Consider the following 13209-nt stretch of genomic DNA (forward strand, 5'->3'; position numbering starts at 1 on the left):
GGAAACAGGCCTTTCGGCCCATCTTGCCCACACCTGCTGCCAATATGTACCATCTACACTAGTCTCACCTGCCTGTGTTTGGCTCATATCCCTCTAAACCTGCCCTATCCATTCATATACCTGTCTAAATGTTTCTTAAACGTTGCAATAGTACCGTCCCATACACCCACCACCCTTGGTGTGAAAAAGTTGCCTCTCAGGTGCATATTAAATCTCATCCCCCCACACCTTAAGCCTAGGTCATCTGGTTTTTGATCCCCCTCGTCTGGGCAAGTGTCTGTGTGCGTCTCCCCGATCTGGTGATTTTGAGTTACTCCAGCAGTTTGAGACTTTTTCTTCAGCGGTGACTTTCGCGTCCTCTCTGGTTGCCGGCTGCTGTCGCGGAGATGAACTACGATGACCAGAATGCTTTCTGGAGCGTGGTTTGCGCAAGTTGCTGGCGTGTTCAGTCCCTTGGGCTCCGTTCCTCCCTCCCTCCCTTCCTTCCTTGACGCTATGCTGAGGCCACCCTATCCAGTGTGGCGGCCCACACCAGCCCCGCCCGCTGCCCAGGAAGCTGTAGGTTGATGCTAATGCACTTGGCAAGATTCAAGAGAGACACAGAATTTACCAGCGGCCGCATAACACGCCGTGGGATGAACTTGTGTGTGGTTTGAGGGGAGGTGGGCGCCCGTTATATTCGCGGTACTCTTGCCCAAAGTGGATTTTAAACCTGAACGAAATCCTTGCACCATGTTACTGGTCTCCCAGAGAGTTGAGGCGCCGCGTATGGAGCAGCACATCTCGGTACGTAAAATACAATCTCAACTTGTCTGGGGGGGGTTTTATTTGAATAAATCTTCCGCACGGGCTTTCCCGGCGGTCAGGTCGACCCGAGGGTTAACAGAGAGACAGACAGAGAGAGTGGGAGACATACTAGACCTCCAGCCTGTCTTAGTTAGAAGCTCACTAACCGTTTGAGGGGAGAGAGAGGGGGGAGCTTAGATTGGACACAACGTTATAGGGCTGCGGATTCTCCGAATTAATCGGGGATAAGGAAGTTTGTCCTATGTAAAGCGTTATGATGCTCTGATAAAAATATATAAATCGCTGAGATCTTAGTAGGTTGGATGTCCCTCCTCTTCCCCGGGAGATGTCCAGCTGACATTCACCAAATGTTGCGAAATGTGTGTGTGTATATGTTCCTGTTTTTGTCTATTGTGATCCATTTCGGCGCCTGGCACCTTTTAGTTTATCTGTGTAATTAATACTCTGTTAGCAGTTTCCGATTCACGGGTGAAGCTGGGAGAGAGAAGAAGGAGTCTGATTTATCCGGGATTAGCCTTGACTGCACAGGGATTAAGGAGGATTTAAAAAATATATTTTCTAAACTAGCAATAAACTCTTTTTTTTCTCCCCCTGAGCATTGTTTTAGCGTTGTTCCTCTCTGCTCCCCCTCTCCGTTCAGCCGTTATTTGGCAAATGCTATGTTTTTTTTTCTAGATTTATATTTGTCAAAGGTCTTTTCGACTGTGATGAACGAGTTTGAAAAGACAGTCCCGGGATTTCTGTTGTGTGTAACAACTCCCCTCTTTGTCTCCCCTTATCAGTGGGGTATGATTCAGGCACTTGTCTAAGGCGGGGAGGTTACCTGAAAGAACCGCCCATTAAAAAGGATTTAAATGTCTTTTTAAAAAAGAATTAAGCCCTATCGTCAGTTTTTAATTCCCTGGCTCACTGGCGCGAAGCGTTTTTTTTTGTTGTTGTCAAACTGAAGCGAGGTTTTATTTTGGTTTTTGCTCGGGGTTGCACGTATTTTACGTTTAGAGAAAGCATTTTGTGAACGTTAACAATATCTCCGGCTGTGAAGTTGGTTAAGACCGAGGCGCTTGCTCAGTTTCAATGGGATCATTAGCTAAGGTGAAAGACGGGATTAACTTCAGTTTGATTTCTCCAATACAGATAATTTCCAGACGAGTAAATAATTATATTGCAGATGTTTTAGTAACCTCCAGAGCCTGTTAACCGCCGCATTTCATCAGGACTTAATTGCAATATTTGGCATCGATTTTCCTTAACAGACCGGGTGAAGTGCGCAATAAATTAGGAGGAGGGTTGTTAGAAAGCAGGTCTATGATCATACATTCAACAACTTGTGCTTTTGGGAAGGGACAGCGGCAGAAATCCCCCCCCCCCCCCTTGCATTGAAAACAGGGTCAAGATGTGTAAGCGGTCGGTGGCGAACTAATGGTATGAGTGCGGAGCGAGTTCTCGGTAATTAAGTTTGGACGCTGATGGGAATGGGGGGAGCAGCGGAATTAAGTTGGGAAACTGATCACTTTTTCACTATTCATTCAACCATGTGACGGCAGCCTTCCCTCTATCGGGAGGCGATGTCTTGAGCACAAAGTCACATTTACTACAGTACCGAGTTGCCTCTCGTCTCCTCTACAAACCACGCGGAGGCCAACTCCCAACGCTGAACTGTAAAGCTAAATAACAAAAGGAGGGAGGGGAGGGGAGGGGAGGGGAACACCATTCGCCTGCTTCTCGGCGTTGGCTGCTGGTTTGTTTCGAGCCACAGACTAGGCACACGGAGCGCTTTGATCTCCGTGGTGATTTAAATCCACTTTCTTTTTTGAAAGAAAATGATTTGTAAGATGTTTTAATTATTTAGGAGCAACCTCGCTGCTGCCTTGTAATATGCTGCTTGCTGTTGGGGAGGGGTGACGGCGAAAGTGATCTGAACTCAACAAGAACAGGAGGACACTGTGTCCCGAAGACATTTACTGTGATCGTTTGTTTATTGTATCCATTTAAAAGTGGGCAGCTTTTTATTTAATTTAACCGGCGCTTGAAATCAATAGCGAGATTTTAAAGCTGTAGGCAGTCCTCGCAGAGCAGAGAAAGGGAAAAATAATAAATCCAAGGGGTGCTTTATATATATTTTTTTGAGAGAAAGGGAGCAGGCCGTTTCTCCCCCATCTCCCCCCTGTTTCCCTCTCCCTCTCTCTCTTACTGGTTTGTTTTTCAGTGGAAGGGGGCCTCTGTGTCTCTCCCTCACTCCCTCCCCTCCCCGGCACGCAGCGAAGCCAAGTTTCTGACCCGTTGGCTGCAGATAATGCGAGCCCATTCGCGGTGAAAGAGTCGAGATGACTTTAAACCAAGTGACCAGCTGCCAGTGAGTTACCCGAGAAAAAAGGGAGCGGAAAAAAAAACGGGAAGAGCTGATGGAAAAGTGGGAGCGAGGATCTTCTGGTTGGGGGGGGGGGGGGTGTCTGTCTTTTGGGAGGAGTGAGTGGGTAGCACCCGTCCACTGAGCGTACAGCTCCAATTTAGGAAGCATGACTTCTTTCAAGAAAAAAAAAAGCTGTAATGTTTTCCCGCTGACGTGCATGGCGATTGTGTGGGCTGAAAAACATCATTGATCTTCTAAATGCATTAGGCGGAAGTATATTTCCACTGTTGCTTAGCTATGATCAACAAATAGACAGGAAAGTCAATATTTCCCCTTGTTTGTCTGCCGTCTTGCGTCCACCCAATTACAATTGGGTTTTAGCTCCTTCTGGGCTCCTTGTGTGATGGGGACATTGGCTTTATTTTTAATCAAAAAAGAAATAAATTCAGCAATAACTTTAACGATTCTTCCACGGATCAGTGGTAACTGCAACACGCCCCCCGCGGCCGAAGTTTGAGAAATGTAATGACCAGCTTGTTAAGAGATGTAGACTTCTTTCTCGCTCTGTTGCACAGGGCGTGGAGTGTGTGTTATCTGTGCAGTTAAAGGGTTCGAGTCCAGAAAGATGGACGAAGAACGTTCCACCTTCATCTCTTTTCCTTGGCGTTTGCTCGGGTTCCCTCCACGTTTCTATGTTTTCCCAGTCTCCCAGTACAGCTGCGGTCGCCACTATAGGACGTTGCCCCCGGCTGCATCATGCAATCGATTCATTTTAGTGGCAGTTCTCGCTTTGCCATTATTGAGATTTATTCTGCCTCTCAAAAGATTTTCTTATGGAAAGGATCCCATAATGTCATCGATCGAACGGTGGGCGTTGGGACAATATTCTACACTGAAGGCGCTGTTTTAATACAAATAGTCACCGTTTTTTGGGAATGTCATAGTCACGCTAAGGTCAGAGCCAGCTGAATTTTATTTGTAATCTGTTTTCTATCCTTCATTTCCTATTACTCATTTGGTTAAGAGAGTCAAGAGTGTTTAATTGTCAGATGTACCGAAAAGGGAACAGTGAATTTCTTACTTGCAGCAGCAAAACGGGTCCTAGTCATAGAATCATATATTGTGGAAACAGGCCATTCGGCCCAACTTGCTCACGCCGACCAACTAGTCCCACCTACCTTATCCCTCTAAACCTGTCCTATTCATGTACCTATCTAAATGTTTCTTAAACATTGTGATGGTACCTACCTCCTCTGGCACCTTGTTCGATACACCCACCACCTTGTGTGTGAAAAAGTTACCTCTCGGGTTCCTATTCAACCGTTTGCCCCTCGGCTTCAACCTATGTCCTCTGGTTCTTGATTGCCCTACTCTGGCCAAGAGATTCTGTGTGTCTATTCGACCTATTGGTCTCATTATGTTGTACACCTCTGTAAGATCACCCCTCATCCTTCTGCACCCCAAGGAATAGAGACTCAGCCTGCTCCACCTCTTCCTATAGCTCAGACCCTCTAGTGCTGACAACATCCTCGTAAATCATCTCTGCACCCTTTCCAGCTTGACAACATATTTCATATAACACGGTGACCAGAACTGAACACAATACTCTAAATGTGGCCTCACCGACATTTTATATAACTGCAACATGACCTCCCATCTTCTCTACTCGGTCTTATGGCAATTCCATCCAGAAACATAGAAACATAGAAATTAGGTGCAGGAGTAGGCCATTCGGCCCTTCGATCCTGCACCGCCATTCAATATGATCATGGCTGAGTAGTATAGTTAACAAGAGTAGTATAGTTAGCAAACTGGCACAACTGTGGCTGAACAACCAACTCTTTGCTAGGTAGCCAAACATGGTGAAAGACATATCATTATCATTACTGACATTGATCTCTGGGTTACTTGATCAGGCAACTACTGAGTCAATGTCAATGGAATGGCCTGCACTACCCACCTATCCACAGGTGTGTAGGAAGGAACTGCAGATGCTGGTTTAAACACAATATGCTGGAGTAACCTAAGCAGGCAGTATCTCTGGAGAGAAGGAATGGGTGACGTTTCCCATATTATTTCACTCCAGAGATGCTGCCTGCCCCGTTGAGTTACTCCAGCATTTTGTGTTACACTCCACAGTTGCCGCAGAATTCTATTAGACTGCTTTTTGGATTCCATTCACCGACCTTCCTCGTTGACTTCCTCTGCCTCTGTTTCCTTCCATTATCACCTGGCAGATTAAATTCCCTGTTCCATTGTTGCATAAATCCTAAATCCGAACTATGTCGAGGAAAGTGCAGCCCACTAAACTTCATTGGTCACGGCAGTGTGTATCATACATTGTACGCTGGTATTCCACAAATGTAATCAATTGGTTTGGCTGGCAGCAAATGTCTGAGTCCAAAGCATTCCAGTTTCATTCCAGTGGAGGAAGAGTGTAAACTGGGATGACCTACTGAACTGTACTGTTTGAGCTGACCCCATTTTGATGAGGCGCTAAAACTAAGGGTGAAGTAAATGATTGCTGAGCATTATTTCCAAGGAGGACGGGAGTTTTCCCTGGTCTCCTTTGCCAAAGTCACTGAAACAAGTCATTTGGATGCCTGTGGAAGCTTGCTGCCAATTAGTTGCTTGTGTTGCCAGCCAGTGCACTTCACGAGTACTGCATGGGTTGTAAAGTGCTGTGGGCCATTTTAAGATTGTGAAAGGTACTCTACAGGTGCAAGTCATCTTTGTGGCCATTTATCAGGAATGTTTATTATGATTTTATGTTAGTTTTGGGATACAGCGTGGAAACAGGGCCGTGGACACACCGAGTCCATGCTCACCATCAAATCACCCACTCGCACTAGTCCAAGGTTATCATACTTTCTCATCCACTCCCAGCACATTTAGAGGCAATTTACAGAGGTCAATTAACCTACATATCGGCACGCTTTTGGGATATGCGAGGAAACCGGAGCACCCGGAGAAATCCCACACAGTCACAGTGCAAACTCCGCACAGACAGCACCCAAGGTCGGGATCGAACCCAGGTTCTCTGGCACCGTCAGGCAGAAGCTCTACCAGCTGCACCAAACATCTGGTGAAAACCTTGATGCTCTGGGTACCATGTGAGAGACGTCAATAAACCATCTACACATCAGCAGTGTTCCTCATCATCACTTTGTGATTTACACTCCAGCTTGTTGGCTGGAAGGAAACTTGAGTTAGAATGTCTAGAGGTGTCTGAGTGCAGTGCGTAGGAAGGAACTGCAGGTTCTGGTTTACACCGAAGATAGTCACATAAATGCTGGAGTAACTCAGCGGGTGAGGCAGCATCTCTGGAGAAAAGGAATAGGTAACGTTTTGGGCCGAGACCCTTTTTCAGACAGAGTGCAACTGATGCAGCTACAGCTCGTGGCTGTGATGCTTTGGGATCTGATGCCCACAATGGGGTGCGGAATATTTCCCTCTGGTGCCCTAATGATGCCATCCTTTCTAGGTCCTGTCTTTGGTGAAAGGTTGCCAACTGAAGTGTGTCTGAGTTTGAATTCAGTTGATTTCCAATCCATGCTCTAAATTGGACACAGTATATTAAAAGCGATCTGTGTCACAAAGTTCATGATAGTTTAGACGTAGTTGGTCAAATTAGGGATTACAGATGAAATGTGTAGGAAGGAACTGCAGATGCTGGTTTAAACTGGAAATAGACACAAAAAGCTGGAGTAGCTCAGCGGGGCAGGCAACATCTCTGGAGAGAAGGAATGGGTGATGTTTCGGGTCGATACCCTTTTTCAGACCAGAAGGGTATCGACACGAAACGTCACCCATTTCTTCTCTCCAGAGATGCTGCCCGTCCCACTGAGTTACTCCAGCTTTTTGTGTCTATTTTAGGGATTGCAGTCAATCTTGTGAAGATGTTTCTGGGCTTGCAACAGTCATTTTGACTGTAAGTTGAGCCAGAGGTGTTCTTTCAGAGTCAATGTTGTATATTAGGTACACAAAAATGCTGGAGAAACTCAGCGGGTGCAGCAGCATCTATGGAGCGAAGGAAATAGGTAACGTTTCGGGCCGAACCCCTTCTTCAGACTGGATATTAGTCTTGTTGAGTTTCTGAAGTTCAAAACTGATAACGAAATATATTCTGAAACTGGTGTTAAGAAAATGAGTCAGGAAGTCATTTCAGCAATGGAGCAAATCTGATTCAAATGAAACCCTTTGAAGAGTAAAATTTGTGTCTGAGTCTCTTCCTCAAGGTAATGCTTACAAAATTGTGCAGAGTAATGACTTAATTTGGTCTTGAGCTGATTGATGTGAGAATTTACTGCACCGTTCATTCCAATTGGTATATTCTAGCTTTGGAAAGCTTAAAACCTAGGGGTGGCGCAACTGGTAGAGGCTCTGGCTCACAGCGCCAGAGACCCAGGTTCGATCCTGATCTCGGGTGCTGTCTTTGTAGAGTTTGCACATTCTCCCTATGACTGTGTGGGTCTCCTCTGGATGCTCCGGTTAATAAGTCGGCACAGCGGTAGAGTTGCTGCCTTACAGTGCCAGAGACCCGGGTTTGATCTTAACCATGGGTGCTTGTCTGTACGGAGTTTGTAGGTTAATTGACGTAGTAAAATTGACCTGTATGGGGAGCTCCGGCTTCCTCCCACACTCCAAAGCCGTACAGGTTTGTAGGTTAATTGGCTTGGTAAAATTGTAAGTTATCCCTAATGTGTGTCAGATAGTGCTAATGTGCGGGGATCGCTTGTTGGCGTGGATTCGGTGAGCTGAAGGGCATGTTTCCATGTGGTGTCTCTAACCTAAGCTAAACATAAAGTGCTGGCAATACTCAGCAGGTTAATTAGAAGACAGAGCCAATGTTTGGACTATTGCCTGAAGTTCTGGTCGCCCCATTACAGGAAAGATGTGGAGGCTTTGGAAAGAGTTCAGAAGAGTTTTACCTGAATCATGCCTGCGTTAGAGGGTATAAACTGCGTTAGAGGGTATAAACTGCAAGGACAATTGGACAGTCTTGTATTGAATTTTCCTGGAATGTCAGAGGTTGAGGGGAGACTGCTGAATTGCTGTGATTTGTTATTGTGGGTTTTGTGCAGAGTATTATGTTTACATATCTGTTCTGATGCTGCAAGGCAGAATTACATTGACGACTGCTTTGGTGCCACCTCCTGCACCCACACACAACTGACTGACTTCATCCACTTCACCACCAACTTCCATCCGGCACTCCAATACACCTGGACGATTTCCGACACTTCCCTACCATTCCTTGACCTCACCATCTCCATCGCAGGGGACAGACTCCTGACCGACATACATTATAAACCCACTGACTCACATGGCTATCTGGACTACACGTCTTCCCACCCTGCCCCCTGTAAAGACTCCATCCCTTACTCCCAATTCCTCCGCCTACGCCGCATCTGTTCCCAGGATGAGACATTTCATACCAGGGCATCGGAAATGTCCTCGTTCTTCAGGGAACGGGGATTCCCCTCCGCCACCATAGATGAGGCTCACACCAGGGTCTCATCCATACCCCGCAACACTGCTCTCTCTCCCCATCCCCGCACACGCAACAAGGGCAGAGTCCCTCTGGGCCTCACCTTTCACCCCACCAGCCGGCAAATACAACACATAATCCTCCGCCATTTCCGCCACCTCCAACGTGACCCCACCACTCGCCACATCTTCCCATCTCCCCCCATGTCTGCCTTCCGCAAAGACCGCTCCCTCCGCAACTCCCTCGTCAATTCTTCCCTTCCCTCCCGCACCACCCCCTCCCCCGGCACTTTCCGTTGCAACCGCAAGAAATGCAACACCTGTCCCTTCACCTCCCCCCTCGACTCCATTCAAGGTCCCAAGCAGTCGTTCCAGGTGCGACAAAGGTTCACCTGTATCTCCTCCAACCTCATCTACTGCATCCGCTGCTCTAGATGTCAGCTAATTTACATCGGTGAGACCAAGCGTAGGTTGGGCGACCGTTTCGCCAAACACCTCCGCTCGGTCCGCCTTAACCTACATGACCTCCCGGTGGCTCAGCACTTCAACTCCCCCTCCCATTCCCAATCCGACCTCTCTGTCCTGGGTCTCCTCCATTGCCAGAGTGAGCAACAGCGGAAATTGGAGGAACAGCACCTCATATTCCGTCTGGGGTCCTTGCGCCCCTATGGCATCAACATTGAATTCCCCCAATTTGGCTAGCCTGTGCTGTCCCCTCCCCTTCCTTCACCCTCTAGCTGTCTCCTCCCACCCTCCCATCCGCCCGCCCTCGGGCTCCTCCTCTTCCCCTTTTTCCTTCTTTCTTTCCCCACCCCCCATCAGTCTGAAGAAGGGTTTCGGCCCGAAACGTCGCCTATTTCCTTCGCTCCATAGATGCTGCTGCACCCGCTGAGTTCCTCCAGCAATTTTGTGTACCCCAGGCAGAATTTCATTGTTCTGTTTTGGGACATATGACAATAAAACGCTCTTGACTTGACTCTATCATGACCCGATAGAAGTGGGTAAGATTAAGAGAGGCATGGATAAAGGGCCTGTCCCACTTACGCGACCTTTACAGGTGACTGCCGGCACCCGTGATAGGTCGCCAAAATTGTCAACGACTCTTTGGAGACTTCTCACGACCATAGGAGACCTCTCACGACCATACAGGCGACCCCTGGCGACATGTTGCGGGTGACCTCTCACGACCATAGGAGACCTCTCATGGCCATACAGCCTGTATGGTCGTGAGAGGTCTCATATAGTCGTGAGAGGTCTCCAAAGAGTCGTAGCGTCTTTCTGGTCGCCGCTGAATTTTCAACATGTTGAAAATTTCGGCGACCTATCGCGGGTGCCGGCAGTCGCCTGTAAAGGTCACGCAAGTGGGACAGGCCTTTAAGGTAGACAGTCAGAACCTTTTCCCCAGGATGGAAGTATCACCTGCTAGAGGACATAGCTGCAAGGTGAGAGGGTTTAAAGGAGATGCGTGGGACGAGTGCTTGGAATGTGCTGCGGGGAATGATGGTGGAGGAAGATAGGATGGTGGCATTGAAGAGATTTTTTGTATTGGCACATGGATATGCAATGAATTGACGGATATGGATTATGTGCAGGCAGAATATAGAGTTGATCTTGGCATCATGTTCGGCACAGACCTTGTGGGTCTGAAGAGGGGTCTCGACCCGAAACGTCACCCATTCCTTCTCTCTCCTTGACCCGCTGAGTTATTCCAGCTTTTTGTGTCTATCTTGTGGGTCTGAGGGCCTGTTCCTGCCCTGTTCTCTGTCCCATTTTCCAAATCAATGCACTTCCATTAGAAGCTGACACACTTCACGGTTCCACAGAGGCTGACTGCCACACTGAGTATTTGGGGCATTTTTATTCCAGGTTCCCCACATCTGCTGTATTTTAGCTTGAGATACTGTAAAACCTGCCTGTCAAGAATGAATCCTCATGATGTGGAACTGCACAGTTAGGCACTGGCTGTGTAATGCATTCCCTCAAATGTGTGTGCAGAGGTAGTCTGAAATCCTTGTGTTCTCTTGAACGCCCCCCCCCCCCTCCTCCACCCCATTTTACAAAAGCTAATGTGCTTCGCAACACTGGCAAGGAGGCCGTCCTGTAACAGGGGTTAATCGAAATATACCGTGCGGAAAGTGTGTAGTCAGCTTGTTCTGTTTAACCAATGCCGTTTAAGTTAAATGGCAATTCTATTATTTTAAATCTTGTTTGAGCACACTTACAAGATAGGCTGATGTCAGTAGAAAAGATAGGTGTTTCCAGGGACAGATATAATGCAGGGAACACGCGTAGACAAAGCCATATGTCACTTTGCTAGCAAGATAAATGATCGATGAACAGGGGCTGGTTACTATGGATCGCCATAATAAACCAGTTCCCTTGTCACCGAGGAGTAACCTTCGCAGCGTTGCTGATGTGCGGGCGTTTTTTTTCTCCCCCCCCTTTGAGGTTGTAGAATTACAGACTAATATTTTGCCAGGGACGGAGTCCTGCTTTGATGCTCCTGACACACTGCACCCGGCCTTGAATCAATCAAGACAGAACAAATATGCAGGTTGCCTTTTTGCTTTCAAATCCTAAAATTGGTTTGCAAGCAAGCCATCTGCCGCGAGGATTTCCCACCTAACTTTTAACTTAAAAAAAAAAATCGTTTAAGGTAACATTTGTATGGATTAGCAGCGCAAGAAAGGCTAATTCGCTTTGGGGGAAGCTTTTGAAATTCTTCCACTGAAGAACTAGCTGGCCTTTGGCAACCAGACTCGGGCTCTGAGCTGCAACAGTCCTTTCCTGACTGCTGCACCAATTGTGTTGCATTCTCATGGGGCGGCGCAGCAGCAGATCCGCTGCCTCACAGCGCCAAACACCCGGGTTCGATCCCGACCCCGGGCGCTGTCTGTGTGGAGTCTGCACGTGTGACCGCGGGGGTCGCCTCGGGTTTCCTCGCACATCCCAAAGATGTGCAGGTTTGCAGGTTCATTGGCCTTGCAAAATCCCCCTTAAAGTGTGTGAAGTGGATGAGACAGTGGGATAGCAGGTGTTCATAAACTCATGTTCATATGTGATAGGAGCAAAATTAGTCCATTCGGCCCATCAAGTCTATTCCGCCATTCAATCGTGGCTAATATATCTCTCCCTCCTAACTACATTCTTATGCCTTCTCCTCATAACCTCTGACACGAGTTTTAATCAAGAATATATCTATCTATGGCTAAAAATATCTATTGACTTGGCATGAGCGGGTGATCGATGGTGGGCCGATGGGCCTGTTTCTATGCTGTATCTCTAAACCAAACTTGACTCTATGACTCTATAATCACGGGCAGGTGAGACTGGCATAGATGGACCATCTTGGTCAGCATGGGCAAGTTGGGTCGAAGGGTCTGGTTCCAAATTAAATTTCTAATTTATTGCAAATTACAAACTGAAAAAGGGTTACTCCAGCTTTTTGTGTCGATAATCTTCCGGACTCGACATTTAACACACAGAATAATATGTCAGACAGTTCCCGTGACCTGTTTTCAAAATGTACTCACAAACGCATCTCTTGAAGTACACTTATATATAAAACAAAAATCAGTGATGGCATTCCGTGATCAATAATGTCTCCCTAAATTCTGTCTGTAAGCACCAGATGACATTATTTTTTTTTAAAGAAAAGAACATTTCTCAATAGCAAAAGACGGGATCAAGAGGTTTAAAGTTCGCAGCTCAAAAAATAGGGAGGTTGGATTATTTCTGGCGATTGTGTGCGATTTTCTCATTTGGACACACCAGATACAGACATTTCTAGGTCAAATACTGTTACTATACTTATCTCGAACCTATTACTGGCACCATATCATTATTAGCACGCTGCTAATTGAATTACTGCCATGCGCACGTTGTGTGTTCGGAGCACTAGTTTTTTCCTTGAAGATAATTAGTTGAGAATGGCTCGTGGAAGTGTTGCTGATTAAATAACAGGAGATGTCACGTTGGAAAGATGTACCACGTGCCAAAGGTTAAGAAGAAATTGTCTTTGTCCCAGATTGAGGGAGAACGCCGCATCCTCCGTGTACGTTCATGCCGCTCTTAAGAAGTAAAAGCGCAAATATCGGGAATTGGCAGGCACATGGATATGACGGGTTTAGAGGGATATGGGTCAAGCACAGGCGGGTGGGCCTCGTGTAGAAGGGGCATGTTGGGCCAAAGGGCCTGTTTCCACGCTGTGTTTTGACAGTGTTGACCAGTATCTGTTAAATCCAGGTCGACATTTCAGGTGTAACTAGATCCCTAACTTAAAGGATTTCTGCTTCCCGGCTCAGAAGTCATAGAGTCATACAGCCTAGAAACAGGCACAACTTGCCTGCGCCGAACAACATGCCCCATCTACAATAGTCCCAGCTGTCCGCGCCTAGCTCATGTCCCTCGAAACATGTCCTGTCCATGTACCTGTCCAAATGTATCTTAAATGTTATGATGTTATGTCTTGTCGTGCTTTGCCATTTCGCCCTCATTAACTTGAATATATATTTAAAACACAGCCTTAATTTGAATTTCAGGTTCCATCCGAATCACTTTGA

At 46.9% G+C, this 13209-nt stretch overlaps 1 protein-coding gene across 1 annotated transcript in view; it reads left to right on the forward strand.

Moving 5' to 3' along the window:
- Positions 1-530: 530 nt before the first annotated feature.
- The window catches only part of LOC116978942 (mastermind-like protein 2), a 139438-nt gene continuing 126759 nt past the window's right edge, over positions 531-13209 (forward strand). Inside the window, exon 1 of the mRNA XM_033030245.1 lies at positions 531-786. Coding sequence (XP_032886136.1) covers positions 733-786 — 54 coding nt within the window. The 5' untranslated portion in view covers positions 531-732. The remainder of the gene's footprint in view (positions 787-13209) is intronic.

This window comes from Amblyraja radiata, chromosome 12, assembly GCF_010909765.2.
Source record: "Amblyraja radiata isolate CabotCenter1 chromosome 12, sAmbRad1.1.pri, whole genome shotgun sequence".
NCBI classification, from domain to species: domain Eukaryota; kingdom Metazoa; phylum Chordata; class Chondrichthyes; order Rajiformes; family Rajidae; genus Amblyraja; species Amblyraja radiata.